This window comes from Lontra canadensis, unplaced genomic scaffold (genome assembly GCF_010015895.1).
Source record: "Lontra canadensis isolate GAN:19392208 unplaced genomic scaffold, GSC_riverotter_1.0 scaffold107, whole genome shotgun sequence".
NCBI lineage: Eukaryota > Metazoa > Chordata > Mammalia > Carnivora > Mustelidae > Lontra > Lontra canadensis.
The window spans coordinates 3,807,586-3,824,874 of NW_022631101.1; the positions used below are offsets into that span (position 1 = coordinate 3,807,586).

The window sequence follows — 17,289 nt, forward strand, 5'->3', positions numbered from 1 at the left end:
CTGGAAGGTGTCTCCTTTTCTGCATCATTGAAACAGGCCACCAGAAAAACAGGCACCATGACTCACACAATTCTGAGAACAAGAGATGGCCAGATTTGAGCAGGACAATACCCCTAGATGTGAATGAGTCCCTGGCAGTTCTGAAACTTTCCCCCTACACACACACACACACACACACACACAGGACTCCAAAACACTGCAGGGACAGGCGTTAGCGATGTGGCCTTTTAATTCATACCTCCCTCTCCCCCACCTGTGGCAGCTGAATCGGGAATGATCCCTCAAAACTCCCTTAGGAAGACTGAAAAAGGGGTCTGCATTCTTCTGGGTGGACAGGAGATGTGATCAGAGTTGTCTGTAATAAAGCTAGCAGGCCACCTTCACCCCCTTCCAAAAGCCTCAAGGGGTTCCTGGAATCTGAGTCCAGAATCCCATCCTCCTTGGCCAGACCCTGCATTCCTTTCTGCCTGGGTCTGAGGACAGCCTGGGTCTGAGAACTGCTGAGGGTCTGCACACCCTCCATTCGTTTCAAACCTGAAGCCAGATTTAGTGGTTCTGTGATATCAGGGGCAGACCAGGGTTGGCAAGGGGCACAATGCCAGGCGCTTTCTGCAAGGCAGAAGGAAACATTCATGCTGGCTGAATTCCAGAAAATGGATTACATCATCCTTCCCCACCCCTCACCCCTTCACCCCAACCACCCCACCCCCCAGCCCAGTGGTGGTAGGAGGGATGAGGGGGTGGGGGGAGGGGAGGCAGAGGAGGAAACTTCCGTAATTGGGAGGGGCCACCTCAACTCAGACCTGCCTTGTGGGGTGCTTGTCTTTGGCAGTTTTTGAGCTTAAAGAAAAATGAAAAAAGTGTTCCCACATTTCTGAAAAACTTTGCTCCAGAACCGGCTACACTTCTGAAGCTGTCCCCCTCCTGCCACCTCCCACGTTTTCATCCATCTGCTCAAAAAAGAGTCTTGGTCTCTCTTTTCAGGGGCTGAGAGGTTCAGACAGATTTCGGGTCAGCTCTCAGCTACACATAATCTGTCTTCTACCCATATTCCCAGCAGTGGTTGAGGCGTTAAGATTTGGATTGTACCTTCCTGAGATTCTCCTGGAATTCCAGAACCCCACCCCTCTGGAAGATCCCTGCAGGATTCTCCACAGGTACTCGAACTGGGGATCTCTAGAATGACTCCAGAAACACAGAACGGGAGTTGGTGGGTGCTTGCTCTAGGACACCCACAAATTCCCTCAGTCCTGGGGACTGGACCTCTCTTCTCAAGAAGACCAGGGGCAACATTCGAAGAGGGAGTTGCCTGGGCTTGGGTGCAGCCCTCCAGAAAGTACTCTGGATATGGGCTCGAATGAACAGGTAGGCGCTGCCTTCTAGAACTGATACGAGCCTCTCTGGGCATTGCCAACCCACAGGAAAAGATCTTCTGCTGATTCTAAAATGTCCAGACAGCTACAGAGAGCCCTCCTTTCTCTCGAAGTCTAGCCAGCTAGAACCGCTCTAGAAATGGGGGGGGGGAGGGTACCAGCTGTGGGGCTCCCGTAGGTTTCCCCAGAAGCTGCCAGATACATGCCGCCCCAAGACTGATCAGCGATTCCAGAAAGTCTCCCTGCTGCTCACAGCCCCGCCAGCGACTGGAGTGCAGACAAGTCGGCATTAATGCCCACCCACTCGGGCAGGAAGGCAGCCTCTGGCTTAAAGATCTTCAGGAAGTTGGAGTCAGGCAGGGTGAAGTTGGCCAGGTAGACCGTGTCTCCACCAGCCAGGTAGGCGGCCCAGAAACCGAAGGTCCCAATGGTCATGATGGTGTGGTTACACTGCATGAGCAGCGCAAAGTCCTTCCCCGGCGAGCCCTCCTGCCCATCGCCAGCAAAGATCACGTCCCCACGGGAGGTGTCGATGTTCTCCCGACACCAGGCCATGCCATTGCTGACAACCACAAAGACGGGGGCTTCGTGCCGGGCCCGGAACCAGTCCATAGCCTGCTGGAGGTAGGCGCGATCGCCCACCACCCCCTTCCAGCACTGGGGCATGACTTGCAGGTAGTCCCCACGGCGCACGTGGACCCCCACGAAGGTGCGAGGGCGGTCCCCCGCGCGGCCTAAACGGAGCTGGCTCAGGAGACCCTGGGCCTCCTGCCGTAGGTGGTCGTGCAAGGTGAACTCCCGGCGGATCTGGGCTCGGAGATGGTGGAAGAAGGTCCAGGAGCAGGGGAAGCCCGTAAGCTTCAGGAAGGCGTCCTTCAAGTGTGCGTAGTCCTCCGACATCCAGTCGTGCAGCTGTAGCTCCCGCCACGGCGTGCGGCTGTCCACCTCAGCGGCGAGCACGGGCAGGCTGATGCGGAACACGGGGGCGAGCGCGGCGTGCATGGCAGGCAGGATGAACGCCTGGCGACCGTTGAGCTGGGCCAGGGCCAGCAGAGTGGCGTACTGCCCCATCTGGTTACCGAAGCGGCCATCTGGGTAGATGGTCCAGATTCCTGAGAGCGAGGCAGGGGGCTTGAGACAGGGAAAGGAGGCGTTGGGCGCCATCGGCGTGCCCGACAGGCAGAAGACGGCCACAGGGGGTGTCAGCAGGTGGCGGGCCGGACACAGGGCAGTCAGGTCCAGGCCACTGTGAAAGAGGTCTCGGTGGATGTGGAGGAAGAAGACGGCTGAAAGAACACAGACTAGCAGGAAGGTCAGACAGAGCTGCCGGCGGCTGGGGGCCCACATGTCTGAACGGGAGGAGAGATGAGTTAGCAGTGGCTCAAGGGACCCAAAGACATATGTCAAGGAGCAGAGGCCTGTTGGAAGGAGGATACTAAGGATTCAGACTCCTGGGTCCAGGGGAAGGGGGATCGGGGTCCTGGATCTGAGGGAGGAGAAGCGGGGTCTTGGAATTTCAGGGGACGGGGATGGGAAATGGTGCTTTCCAAGAGAGCAACGGTCTAGGACCCAGCGTGTCATCTCTGCATCTTGGGATATGGCTCCCCTGGGGCCCCGGAGGCCCACTGAAGTTGGGCATTATTCCACCAACTCCTTTCTCCGGTGTACCCGGGGCTAGGGAGAAGGGGAGGAGGTGGGCAGCCTCCACTATGGAGGTGACAGGAAGACACAAGCCAAGCAGAAGAGGATTAGTCTGGAGGCCCAGACTGGAGGAAGGGATCTTGGCTCCTGAAGAAGCAGGAGTTGCAGGCCGGGTGGAGACTCCCCGGGTCCTAAGGGGCGAGAGGTTGGGGATGCGCCTCCCGGGACCGAAGGCCCAGGTTCCTAGGTGCCAGGCTTCTGCTAGGCCCACTCACCTGAGCTTCTGGCGGATGGCAGATCCGCAGTCGGCTTGGCGAGACTGCAGCGAGCCGTCCGCAAGTGCAGTCCACATCCGGCCGCCCCCGGAATCGCGAACTCCAGGTCCCAAGGCTCGGCAGCCCTCCCCTCCATGCCGCTTCCCCCGACTGGCTCCAAGGGCTCGGGGAGGAGAGGAAGGAGATGGGCGCGGTTCCGAGACTCGCAGCCTCCGCCCCTCCAGGGCCAGGCAGGTAGGTCCGAGGCAGAGCCCCGCCCCCGCCCTGGAGCCCCAGGCTGGGGTGGGAGCCTCCGCCCCCTGCCCTCCCCAGACCCGGGGACCTGAGCCCAGCCCCCTCCTCTCCGGCCTCCGCCGGCCACAGGGCTTTCCAGGGCCCGCCTACCTGGCCCCCAGCAGCGGCATCCTTCGGTGGACGTGGACTTCTAGCGCCGGACGCGATGCTGGACCCAGGTGTTCGGGTCCATGGACTTCTCCCCCTTCTCTGGCGCCCGGGCTCACAGCCGGCCCGGGTACCTGGATGCTCGGAGCCCGGCCCCTCCCCGGACACCAGGCCCTGGCGGGGAGTAAGATCCTCCGCCCTCCGTCTGCCTCGTCCTCCCTGTGGGGGTGAGGAACCCGTTCGCCGGGCTGCTCCTGGAGCGGATGGAAAACCTCCTCCAGCTGTCAGGGTCCCAGACGCGGGAGCCTCCGGCCGGTGGGTTTTCCCACGCACACCAGGCGCCGCTGATCGCCCATGTCCACACCGCACACCTCCAGATGCCAGAGCCGGGGCCCCCAGCCTCTCCTCCGGGGGGAGTGGATGGATGGTCTGGTGCCGACAGCTCCTTTCTAGACGGACCCCTCCTGGTGGCAGCCTTCCCCTGAGCCGGGAAGGAGCTGGCAGGCAGGAGTGGAAGCCAGTTTATCCTCCCACAGTCCCAGGTTGGGATTCAAAGGCTTTGCTCTGCAGCACACCTGAAGCTGTTCCCATGGTCAAGTGGCCCTACCCAGCCCCACCCTGGGCGGCCGCAGCAGGGGAGCGTGAACATTCAATAGGGTTTTGACTTCACTGTCCAGAGACTTGGCCATAAATGTCTCCAGACCCAGGAGTGTGGCCCCCAGGCTCTCCTTCCTCAGACCCTGGACTTCCAACCCCAGCCCCCTCCCCTCTTTAGCTGGAGAAGTTCAGGCCCCCAGTGCCCTCCTCGCTTAGACCCAGGTGGCCAGTCTCTGTACCTTTGGTTTCCAGGAAACTGCCCACCCCTCATTCCCTTTGGGCTCCTGCCTCTCAGTTCCCCCTCCAGAGCCTGGCTGGGCCGCCAACGCTGGGTCAGAGACTTTCACCCTCCCCCTGCCCCAAGCTATTTTGAGAGCTCCCTTCTGGGCCTGGGGATAGCTTCTCTGGTGAAAGAAACACCAGGATTGCATCAGGGAGGAGAGAGAGAGAGAGAGAGAGACTGGGACCTTTGGTGCAGGAGGAGCGTCTGGGCTGGGGTTGGTGACGTTGAGGTCAGGATGCCTCTGTCCCTGCAGGGGACGCTTTGGTCATGTGGCATTCGCAGCCTTCCTGATGATCGAGGAACATCAGCGTGTGACCCCCAGAAACCTAGAAATTCAGGTGGCGTGCAGAAATTCCAATTATGGGACACAGTCTGCGTCTGTCAGTCAGGGAAGCAGATTTCCAGCCCCCTGCCCCCCAGCCCTCCCCTCCCTGAGATTCCAGGGGCCCCGTCCCCCCAGCCCCTGTCTCCCAGGTCCCAGTTCTTCCGACCCCTCTCCCCCTAATTCCTCACACTGGGAAGTCCAGGCCCCTACCTGGAAGGAACCCCCCCCCGGATTGCATCATCCGTTCAGAGTGATCTGGCCACCGTGGAATCCTGGCTCCTGCCAAGTGGGTCAAATATCATGGGTCAGGTGTGGGGAAGGTGATGGGGCGGGTCTGTCTGGATATAAATTTTGGAGCGCCTTCATCCCTTCTAGGAGACCTGGGTGTTCGGCTCAGCTGGGAATCCACGTGCGAGAGGACCCAGGTGATCAGGCTAAACAGGGATCCGTGACTCTGCTCTCCCAGACGGCCAGGATCTGGAGCAGAATCTCTACCATTCCGCTCGCTTGTCAGACCCCAGACCGCAGATATCGCCTGAGGACGTGAGCCATTGATGGGCTGGAAGGAGGCCAGGTCCGAGCACCTGGGGCTGTGGGTCCCTGTGCTGGCTGTCCTTTTGCTGGAAGCCTGCCAGGCACACCCTATCCCTGACTCCAGCCCCCTCCTCCAATTTGGAGGCCAAGTTCGACAGCGGTACCTCTACACAGATGACACTCAGGAGACGGAGGCCCACCTAGAGATCAGGGCTGATGGCACGGTGGCGGGGGCTGCCCGCCGGAGCCCCGAAAGTGAGTATATAGACCAGGGGTGGTCTGCGGGAGGAGGGGCTGGAGGCCTGGACTCCCAGGTCCAAGAGAGAGGGGCCTGGGCAGAGGCCCTCTGAGTCCCTGACCACTTTCTCCCCCTCAGGTCTCTTGGAGCTGAAAGCCCTGAAGCCAGGGGTCATTCAGATCTTGGGAGTGAAAACATCCAGGTTCCTGTGCCAGGGCCCGGATGGGACACTGTACGGATCGGTGAGTTTCCGGGGTGCCCCCCCTTGTGCTCCACCCTCCCTCCTGTCATCTACACCCATCTGGGGTACCACGTCTGGCACCTGTGGCCTGGGCCAGGCTTGGTCCTGTGCTCTCCACGTGCCTGCACCACGCCAGCCCCCCTACCTGTGGGAGCCGACCTTGTCCATGTTTACAAGGAGAGGAAACTGAGGCTGACACAGGGACACGCCAGCTGCGAGTCACGAGGCCTGTGAATGACAGAGTGGCCTGAGAGGCTGAGTCTTGTGACTCAGAACCCCTGGTGGCCACATGGTCCTCTTACATGTCCCGTTCCTGCTGGGCACAGGGTCCCTCCGAGGACCCATGGCCTGTAAAGTGACCGTGACCCCTGGGGGGAAGCCAGATGCTGCTGTCTGGACTCAGAGAGCCCCGACTGCTCCCTGGGCTGGAATAATCCTCTCGGGGAAGTGGGGTCAGGAGGTGGACTGCCCAGAGGGGAAGGAGGAGCCTGCTTCTGTTGTTTGTGGTTGGGGACCTGGACTCTGGATCTGAGGGAGGAGGGGCTCCCCCAGCTCTCTAGGAGTGTCTGGACTCCTGTATCCTGTTGGAGGGGAGCACTCTGTGGTCAGAAAGAAGAGAGAGCTGGGGGCCCCCAGACGCCCAGGTCCGAGGGAGGAGGGCGCCTGCCCGGATGCCTGGGTCCTGCAGCAGGAAGATGGGAAGGGATTCCATGTCTCTGATCTATCTTCTTATTCCCCAGTTCCACTTCGACCCCATAGCCTGCAGCTTCCGCGAAGTGCTTCTGGAAGATGGGTACAACATCTACCACTCTGAGACCCTGGGCCTCCCACTGCGCCTGCCCCCCCACGACTCCCCATACCGGGACCTGGTGCCCCGGGGACCTGCCCGCTTCCTGCCCCTGCCAGGTCTGCTTCCGGCCACCCCAGAGCCCCCCGGAATCCCAGCCCCCGAGCCTCCTGATGTGGGCTCCTCAGACCCCCTGAGCATGGTGGGGCCTTCGCAGGGTCAAAGTCCCAGCTACGTTTCCTGAAGCCGCGGGCTGTTTATTATGGGGTCTCCTCTTTATTTATTGGGTTATTTATCTTATTTATTTTTTTATTTTTCTTACTTGGGATAATAAAGAATCTGAGAGGAGGATCCGAGTGAGCCTGTGTGAGTGTTTGAGGGAGGATATGGGATCTGCTTCCCCGTCTCCCATCCACCCCAAGCACCCCTGCCCCCATTGTCAGGAAGCTGTGGGAAGGTCCCAGTTGCCCTCTGGGCCTCAGTTTTCTGCTCTGCTTTGGTGTCCCCAGGGACTCTGGACTATCTCTGCCCTTTGACAGGAGAAGACTTGTCAACCTCCCACCCCCTCCCCAACCCACCCCCAACCTCTTGCTTGTGGTGTGGAACTATTTTTCTGAGGTACCTCAATAACAGGGAGCATTTAAACAATGACACTGCAGACCTACAGCCTCATGGGAGATGTAGTTTTCAGGATCCACTTAGCACAAGGAATGGGATGACGTCTGGGTCCTCAGGGCCCAGGCAAATGCTCTTGGATCCTAGGGCCATAATTGGTGTGAGATGGGACTCTTGAGTCCTGAGGGATCAGAGAGCTGGATATCTGGACGCCTGGGTCCCAGGAGAACAGGGGAAGAGGAACGTGGAACACCGGTCTGAGGGCAGACTCTGGAGACTGGGAGTCCTGGTCCCCAGGAGAACACTTGAGGATCTAAATGCTTCCATCCAGGTGCTTAGGGACTCCAGAACTTAACAACCGTCACAGACCCCAGTCCCAGACCCCAGTTGCCTGTTATCCCTCCCTCCCCACCATCTAGATTTCCACATTGCTTCTAGGGTTATTTCCCAGTTAGGAAAGACAGGAGGACAGAGATACAGATGACCCCTTCCCGGGGCTCATGGTCAGTGCCCTTTAGGTCCCGGGTGTCTGACCAACTACCGCAGGCCCTTGGGACTTGTGGTCTTGGACCCCTCATTTTAATTCCCCTGTTCCAATGAGACGAACATCTCCGTGGAAGAGTGGGGGGATATCAGTGCGGGTCCCGGCAGCTAGTTCATGGGAGGGAGTCAGTGCCCGGAGGAGATGAAAGTCTGTATCTTGTGGAAGGGTGGTTTTCTGCTCTGATGGCAGAGGCTGGCTCAGGTGGGGGAGAGTGTTGTCACCGGAAGCAGGAGCCGAGATGCCACAAAACTCACCGGCAGCTTTCACAGGATGGGGTGCAAAGTGTGCTCAGTGGGGAGTTGCAAAGTGCACCAAAAGGACAGCGGGGTCTCGCCCTTGAAATTGGCAGCAACCTGGGGAGCCAGCCTGGGAAGGGATCCCAGTAGGTGAACTTATTGGTTCAGTTCTAGGGCCTGGGGGTGCCCTTTGTCAGCTCTTGGCAGGTGCTCTACGCTTGAGATGCTGTAGAAAGGCCAACAGCATCAGCACCGCCTGGGAACTTGCTAGAAATGCACGTTCCTGACCCCAGACCTCTTGGATCAAAAAATTCTGAGGACTAGGCAAACTCCTAGACACAGAAATCAGCTTAGTGGTTGCCGCCAACCGGCAGGAGGGTGGAAAGGGGAGCGTATGATTTTCCCCAGGGGCCGCCATACGAAGTACCACAAACTGAGTGATTTAAAACACCAGAGATGTGCTCCCTCACAGTTCTGGGGCGTAGAAGTCTGAAATCAAGGTGTTGGCAGGGACAGCCTCTCTCCCAAGTCTCTTGGGAAGAAGACTTCTTTGCTTCTTCCCAGCTTCTGGTGGTCCGCTGGCAATCCTTGGCGTCCCTTGGCTTAGAAACATGTCACCCCAATCTCCGTCTCCATATGGTCTTTTCCCCCAAGTGTCTGTGTGTGTCTGCGTCTAAATCTCCCTCTTGGGGTGCCTGGGTGGCTCAGTGGTTTAAGCCTCTGCCTTCGGCTCAGGTCATGGTCCCAGGGTCCTGGGATCGAGCCCCGCATTGGGCTCTCTGCTCAGTGGGGAGCCTGCTTCCCCCCCTCTCTCTGCCTGCCTCTATGCCTACTTGTGATCTCTCTCTCTCTCTCTCTCTCTGTCAAATAAATAAATAAATAAAATCTTTTAAAAAAAATAAATAAATCGCCCTCTTACGAGGACCCCAGTCACATCATATGTAGGACCTAGTCCAACCCAGGATGACCTCATCTTAATCTGATTATGTCTACAAAGACCCTATTTCCAAATAAGGCCATATTCACGGGTTTCAGCAGAACACAAATTTCCAGGGAATGCTATTGAACTCAGTACCTACCTCTGCAGTTTCCTACTCTCATCTGGTCTTGCTCACGCGTAAGTACATACAAGAGGGGTGTGCGCCAGGATAGCTCTCCTGGGCTCAGCGTTCTCAAAGTTCACTCCTTGCTCTTTCCAGACAATATTTAAAAACGTAACCTCTCAGGGCACCTGGGTGGCTCAGTGGGTTAAAGCCTCTGCCTTCAGCTCGGGTCATGATCTCAGGGTCCTGGGATCAAGCCCCGTATCTGGATCTCTGCTCGGCGGGGGGCCTGCCTCCCCTCCACCCCCCCCCCCCCGCCTGCCTCTCTGCCTACTTGTGGTCTCTGTCTGTCAAATAAATAAATAAAATCTTTAAAAATAAATAAATAAAAAATAAAAACGTAACCTCTCTTGGGGCACCTGCGGGGCTCAGTCAGTGAAACGTTTGCTGTTGTTTCTGATCGTGGTCCTGGGGTCATGGGATAGAGACCCACGTCTGGCTTCCTGCTCAGTGGGGAGTCTGCTTCCTCCTCTCCCTCTGCCCCTGCTCATGTGCTCTCTCATTCACACTCTCTCTCCCAAATACATAAAATCTTTAAAATAAGTAAATAAAAATAAAACCCCTCTTGTTGGGGTGCCTGGCTGGCTCAGTAGGAAGAGCATGTGATGCTTAATGTTTGTAGTTTTGAGCCCCATGTTGGGCATAGAGATTACTTAAAAATAAAATCTTTTTTTTTTTTTAAGATTTTATTTATTTGACAGACAGAGATCACAAGTGGGTGGAGAGGCAGGCAGAGAGAGAGGGGGAAGCAGGCTCCCTGCTGAGCAGAGAGCCCTATGCAGACTTGGTCCCAGGACCCTGAGATATTAATGACCTGAGCCAAAGGCAGAGGCTTAACCCACTGAGCCACCCAGGTGCCCAAAAATAAAATATTTTTAAAAAGGAAAAGATACATATATATAACCTCTCAGTACATCAAGCTCTCCAAAATTGTGTAGACAGGTCAGTTTCCTCTCCCACTAGTATTTGAAGCTTTTCTCTCCTTTACTCCCAGAGTTCCAGTTTTCACAAGACTAGAGCTACTAGACTAGAGCTATCCTTTCTAAAAAGAAAGGATAATTATGTAACCCGATAGAAGTGTCCATTATTGCTATAATGACAATCATATTACAGTATGTAAATGTATCAAATGAACAGGCTATGTGCCTTGAATTTATACAATGTTTATGTCAACTATATTTCAATAATACCATTTTTTTCCTTTTTAAAAAATTAAATTTTTTTGTTAACATATAGTGTATTATTTGCCCCAGGGGTACAGGTCTGTGAATCATCAGGCTTACACACTTAATAATACTATATTTTAAAGCATGGAGCTTTGTCCTTCCAAATGAGAGATTCTGGGGGCGCCTGGATGGCTCAGTCAGTTAAGCTGCAGACTCTTTTTTTTTTTAAGATTTATTTATTTATTTATTTGAGAGAGCTCACGAGAGAGAAAGAGAGAGCACAAGTGGGGCTGGGGGTGTGGAGATGAGGGAGAAAAAGACTCCCTGCTGAGCAGATATCCTGATGCGGGGCTCCATCCCAGGACCCTGGGATCATGACCTGAGCCAAAGGCGGACGTTTAACCGACTGAACCCCCCAGGCACCCAAAGCGTTAGACTTAACTTAATCTCACCTCAGTTCTTGGATCTCAGGGTTGTGAGCCCCATGGAAGATTAAGAAACCGTGCCACCCAGCCTGAATCTAATCGTGAGGAGACATCAAACATTCTCCAGTCAGGAGACCTTCTGTCCAAGAACCGGCCTTGACTCTTCCAAAAGGTCAAGGTGGAGAAAGAGGAAGAGGGAGGACAGTCATACGAATGGACTCCAGCGGCAGTCCTTTGAGCAATCAGGTGATATCCTGGTTGTAAGACGCTTTATGGAATTTGAGTGAGTTCTGTGCATTAGATCATAGGAATTGATCCACGTGAAGTTTTCTGACTTGGATCATTGCATTGTGGTTCTTAAAAAGAATGTCCTTGTTCTTAGCAAATACACACTGCTGTATTTAGGGACAAAGGAGCGTGGTACCTCTGGTGTTTTCTCATATGCCTCTGGAAATGTAAATATATAATAATACAGAGAGAGAACAATGGGATGATAAGACAAAAGGGAGGTTGGGGACAGCGAGACCTGGAGCCTGGTAAAGCATCTGTGAAATTCTTTGCACGAGTCTGGGAACTTTTCTGTACGTTCAAAATTATATCAGGTAAAAGCTATCCCTGCGGGGGTGGGGTGGGGGGGAATCCAAGCTGTGACCCCATTGTCATCTCACCTCTTTCCAAACATCCTTCTAAATGTATGGAGAGCCTGTGAGAAGACAAAAATTTCCAGATCTCCTCCCTCACAAAAGAAGATGATGATGAAGAAGGAGAAGGAGAGGGAGAGGGAGAAGGAGGAGAAGAAGAAAGAAGAAAAAGAAGGAAAGAAGGAGAGAGGGAAGGAAGGAAGCAGGGAGGGAGGAAAGAAAGAAGAAAAGGACAGAAGGTGACAGGAAAGGTAGGAGAAAGGGAGGGAAGAGGCCAACACAGGAAACAGTGAAATCAGAGTGGAATGCCAGCTGAGCAGGAAGGAGCTTTCTGGAACCTTCAGACACTGTGAGAGGGATGTCTATGAAGAGGAAGCTCCATGGCCAGAATTTCAGTGAAAGCCTGATGTTTAATAAAAATCCCACCAATGGAGGGCACCTGGGTGGCTCAATGGGTTAAGCCTCTGCCTTCGCTCAGGTCATGATCCCAGGGTCCTGGGATCGAGCCCCGCATCAGGCTGCCTGCTTGGTGGGGAGCCTGCTTCTCCCTCTGCCCCTCCCCTTGCTCATGCTCGTTCTTTCTCAAATAATAAATAATCTTGAAATAAAAGGAAATCCCACTGACCTACCTCCAATGAGACATTACTCAGCCTTAAAAATGAAGAACGTTGGGACACAGGCTGCATGGTAGAAGAAGCCTGAAGCCATTTATGCCAAAGGCCAAGAGCTGGGGGAAAGAGGATGGTGTGGAGTTGCCCACTGGATGGGCACAGAGTCTCAATTTGGGAAGATGAAAAAGTTCTGGAGAAGGAGTCCTGCCTGGGTGTCTCAGCGGTTGGGCGCCTCCCTTCAGCTCGGGTCCTGGTCCCGGGGTCCTGGGATCGAGTCCCATGTCAGGCTCTCCACTCAGGAGGGAGTCGCCCTCTCCCTCTTCCTCTGCCCCTCCACGTGTTCATTCTCTCTCTCTCACCCTCTCTCTCTCGCTCTCAAATAATTAAAGTTTAAAAGAAAGAAAGAAAAAGTTCTGGGGGGAACAGATGGCCTTCATAGTGGACCTCAGCGTGAATGCTCTTAACGCCACCGATCTGTGCACGTATGAACAGTTAAAATGGCAAGTGTCTTGCTATGTGTCTCTCACCACAGTAAAAATGAAATCTCAGGGTGCCCGGCTGGCTCAGTCAGAAGAGCACGTGACTCTCAATCTCAGGGTCAGGAGTTCCAGCTCCATGTTGGGTGTAAAGATTTCCTCAAACAAACAAATAAGTAAATGGACAAAATTAAAATAAAAAATAATCACCCTCCCCCAAATAATCACCCAGTGGCTCTAGGAGGACCTCCAGGAGCTTTTCCTATTTCTGCTTGGGCTCTGGATGGCAGAGAAATGATTCTCTACTGATTTTTAAAATGTATTTAATTAATTAATTAAAACTAATCAATTGATTAAATTTAAAAAATCAGTAGAGAATCATTTCCCCACCATCCAGAGCCCAAGCATTAATTAATTTAGTAATTTGAGAGATAGAGCGAGAGAGAGCAAGAGGGCACAAGCAGGGGAGCGGCAGAGGAAGAGGGAGAAGCAACACAAACCCCACACCCAGCTGAGCAGAGAGCGGGATTCAGGACTCGATCCCAGGACTCTGAGATCATGACCCGAGCCGAAGGCAGAGGCTTAACTCACTGAGCCACCCAGGCACCCCCTCCACGGAACGCTGAGTGACCACCCAACCAGTCTCATGTGGAATGGGCTGGAAATCAAGCTGGGTGGTTGAGGCACTGACAAGCTGAGAAATCAATGGTGTAGCGGTTGGGCTGGTGATGTCCCTAGGTCTCCCGCCAAAGCAAAGAGAAAGCTTCTCTAGAGAGACATCACCCAACTCAGATTGAACAGAGGAAGGCTTGAGTGAGCTCATCATGCAAAGTCACGAAACACAGGAGGGAACTAGGCACATAGTTGGTAAGCCAGCGAGGACATTGTCCCACCCCATCCCACCCCTTCCCATCCTGCAATAAAATTTTATTTTTTTTTAAGATTTTATTTTTAGGGGCACCTGGGTGGCTCAGTGGGTTAAGCCTCTGCCTTTGGCTCAGGTCATGATCTCAGGATTCTGGGATTGAGCCCCGTATCGGGCTCTCTGCTCAGTGGGAAGTCTGCTCCCCCCCTCTCTCTGCCTGCCTCTCTGCCTGCTTGTGATTTCTCTCTGTCAAGTAAATACATAAAATCTTAAAAAAAATTTTTTTTTCTTTTTAAGTTGTCTCTGCACCCAATGTGGGGCTCAAACTCCCAACTCAGCGATCAAGAGTGGAAGGCTCCACTGCCAGAGCCCCCCAGGTGCCCCACCTTGCAGTAAGGTCAGATTATAAAGTTTATAGAAAAAAAAACGGTTCTTTGAAATCTTTTTAAATTGTGATCAAATATACACAACATAACAATCACTGACTTAACCATTTTTAAGTCTACAGTTTAGCAGTCTTTTTTTTTTTTAGATTTTTTTTTTAATTTATTTGACACAGAGAGAGATCACAACTAGGCAGAGAGGCAGGCAGAAGAGAGAGGAGGAAGCAGGCTCCCTGCTGAGTAGAGACCCACCCCCACCCCTGATGTGGGGCTCGATCCCAGGACCCTGAGATCATGACCTGAGCCAAAGGCAGAGACTTAACCCAATGAGCCACCCAGGTGCTTCTACAGTTTAGCAGTCTTGAATGACTCATGTCATGGGGCAGCCAGTTTCCAGAACTTTTTTCATCTTGTAAAATTCAACCTCTGTACCCATTGAACAACTCCCCACTCCCTCCTTCCCCTAGCTCCCCACCACCACCATCTGCTTCCTGTTTCTATGAATTTTACTACTTCAGATAAGTCAGTGGAATCATAGAGTATTTCTGTGTGTGTGAATGTCTTACTTCACCCAGCACAATGTTTCCAAAGTTCATCCAAAGTGGTGTACAATGTATCAACATACCCTTCAAGGTTACCTAGTATCCACTGTACTGAGAAACCACATTTTTGTTTCCTGTGTACCCATCCATGGACATCTGGGCTGCTTTCACCTTTTGGCCATTGGGGAAAAGGCTGCGATGAACACATATGTACGAATAGCTCTTCAAAAACCATGGTTTCCTTCTTTGGGGGATACACTCAGCATTGTATTGCTGGATCATATAGTAACCCCATTTTTATAATCTTTTGAGGAGCTGTTTTGGTTAGTTCTATAGGTCAACTTGACCTGAAGGAAGGGATACCGAGAGATGGCAAAACATGTCTGGGTGAGGGTGTTTCTGGAAGAGATTAGCATTGGAATCAGCAGACCCATCAATGTGAGTGGACATCATAGAAAGCTGTAGAGATATGCACTAATCCCTAATCACATATATAATTTGCAAATATTTTCTTTTATCCCGTGGGTTGACTCTGTTGACTGTCTCCTTTGATAAACAAAGGTTGTCCATTTGGATACAGCCCCATTCTTCTATTATTACCCTTGCTGCCTGTATTTTTGTTGTAATATCCAGGAAATCATTGCCAAATCCAATGTCATGACACCCCACCGCCACCCCCAGCCCCGCCATGTTGTCTTCTATGAGCTTTATAGTTTGGGTCTTTACGTTTAGGTCGCAGATTTAATGAGTTAATTTTTGCATCCAGCGTTAGGTAAGGATCCAACTTCATTCTTTGGCATGTTGACATGCAGTTTCCCCAGCATCATTTGCTGAGAAGACTGTGGTGAGGTCTTTTAATGTCACAAAAGCTTTTATGGATAGACACAAATATTCACAACTATTTGTTTCTCTGGTAATGATTAACGAATTTTTAAGCAATCCACTTTCCTCTAAACATTAGCTGACGACATCTACAGCTAAAAATAGCAAGCTGTGCATTTCACAATTTTAGATTTTTCCAAACATTTGAACATTGCAAACATAAATCAATGAACTTCATCTCAGATTCCCTTAAATGAGTGAAGTGCCTTGAAGAGAAGACAAACAGTAATACAAGCTTGATCATATTTTTTGCAAATCAAATATACAAGATTTTTTTTTAAAGATTTTATTTATTTATTTGACAGAGAGAGATCACAAGTGGACAGAGAGGCAGGCCGAGAGAGGGAGGGAAGCAGGCTCCCTGCCGAGCAGAGAGCCCGAAGCGGGACTCGATCCCAGGACCCTGAGATCATGACCCAAGCCGAAGGCAGCGGCTTAACCCACTGAGCCACCCAGGCACCCCTCAAATATACAAGATTTTTCTAAATGCCTTAAATATCTCAAGGACAGACAGACAGGAGTATAGTGATCAGCATATCAATTTCTTTCTTTTAAAGATTTTATTTATTTATTTGACACAGAGAGAGACAGCAAGAGAAGGAACAGAAGCCAAGGGACTGGGAGAAGGAGAAGCAAGCTTCCCGGCCGAGCAGGGCGCCTGATGTTGGACTCGATCCCAGGATCCCGGGACCATGACCTGAGCCAAAGGCAGACGCTTAACAACTGAGCCACCCAGGTGCCCCAGCAAATCTTTCTTTACATTCAACTGGTTACAAGGGTGCCAGTGTCCTGGATATAAATCTGTTTCTTCAGTACCTCTATTCTGATCAGGATTTTGACTTCACAGTTTTGATACTTCTTATTTGTGATTTTTCCTACCTTATAGGTAGGCTTCATTCACCCAGGAGCTGAAGTTAACAGTCTGAGGGTTGAAGATTCAGTCCTAGGACATGAGCTGGCTACCTTCCCAGGTAATTCCCACCACGCTCGAATTCCATCCCAGTTAGTCTTTGTCACCATCACATGGATGAAGAAATTGATTTTGGGGGACGCCCAGGTGACTCTTGGTTTCGGTCTGGGTCATGATCTCAGGGTCTCAGGTCACGATCTCAAGGTCATGAGATAGAGCGCAGAGTCAGGCTTCACGCTCAGCGGGTGGTCTGCTTGAGGCTCTCTCCCTCTCCGCCCCCCTCCCCGGCCCAGGTTCTCTCTCTCAATTAAGTAAAATTTTTTGTGTGTATGTGATTTAACAGGGGCACCTGCATGGCTCAGTTGGTTGAGTGTCTGCCTTCTGCTCTGGTCATGATCTCGGGGTCCTGTGATAGAATCCCTGCATCAGTGGGGAGTCTGCTTCTCCCTCTCCCTCCCGCTCCCCCTGCTTGTGCTCTCTCTCTTTCTCTGTCAAATAAATGAATAAAATCTTAAAAAAAATAAAAATAAATATTATTTTATTACATCATCAGAAAATCCCTGAAAGATAAAAGCAACATTATATCCCCATTTCGCAGATTAGGAGACTGAGGCCCATATGGCTCATCCTTGGCTGCTATAATTAAAAGATGGGGGCACCTGGCTGGCTCAGTCGGTTGAGCATGTGACTCTTGATCTCAAGGTTGTGAGTTTGAACCCCACTTTGGGTCCACGTGGAGTTGGCTGAAAAATAAAATCTTTAAAAAAAAAAAAAGAATGTAACTCAATACAGCTTTATCAGAAAACAAAAGATTTGAAGCTCCAGATGAAAAGGATATAGTGTGAGGGGAGTCTGCTGACTCCAATTCTTCTAGAGGTGTTTCCAAATCCCAGCACGGTGTGTGTGTGGGGGGAATCCCCCCCCCCACAACACCAAGCAGTCCCTGCTGGTGTCCATGAACTCAACTCCATTCCGACACTCTCTACACAGAGGCAGCCTCAGATTCCACAAGTTCAGACGGCCCCCCCACCCCCCCCTCCAGACATCAGTCTGCCTAAACCTCAGGCTGTGCGTCTGACCCACCCGCCATAGATTGGTGGTTCCAACGACCGTCTCTGTGATGCTTTTAATTGGCTAGGCTGGCTCAGGGAAACACTAACTTGTGTTTAGCCGCTTATGAAAGGATATGATAAAAGAAAGTGAATCAACAGCCAG

The 17,289-nt window shown here is 52.4% G+C and overlaps 2 protein-coding genes across 4 annotated transcripts; one reads left to right on the forward strand and one right to left on the reverse strand.

The window, feature by feature from the left end:
- Positions 1-1,554: 1,554 nt before the first annotated feature.
- On the reverse strand, positions 1,555-3,514 carry FUT1 (fucosyltransferase 1 (H blood group)). Of its 2 annotated transcripts, none has more exons than XM_032839270.1 (2): positions 3,290-3,514; positions 1,555-2,659 (listed from the first exon to the last, which is right to left on the reverse strand). In XM_032839270.1, the coding sequence occupies exons 1-2, from the start codon at positions 3,423-3,425 to the stop codon at positions 1,623-1,625; spliced, it is 1,173 nt and encodes a 390-aa protein (XP_032695161.1). In that variant the 5' UTR covers positions 3,426-3,514; the 3' UTR covers positions 1,555-1,622. The 2 variants fall into 2 exon arrangements, with proteins under 2 accessions (XP_032695161.1, XP_032695159.1); XM_032839268.1 differs by having other exon boundaries at positions 1,555-2,722.
- Positions 3,417-6,971, forward strand: FGF21 (fibroblast growth factor 21). 2 transcript variants are annotated; one of them, XM_032839272.1, is made up of 4 exons: positions 3,417-3,523; positions 5,342-5,664; positions 5,786-5,889; positions 6,629-6,971. In XM_032839272.1, the coding sequence occupies exons 2-4, from the start codon at positions 5,430-5,432 to the stop codon at positions 6,917-6,919; spliced, it is 630 nt and encodes a 209-aa protein (XP_032695163.1). In that variant the 5' UTR covers positions 3,417-3,523; positions 5,342-5,429; the 3' UTR covers positions 6,920-6,971. The 2 variants fall into 2 exon arrangements, with proteins under 2 accessions (XP_032695163.1, XP_032695162.1); XM_032839271.1 differs by lacking the exon at positions 3,417-3,523 and having other exon boundaries at positions 5,326-5,664.
- Positions 6,972-17,289: the final 10,318 nt, after the last annotated feature.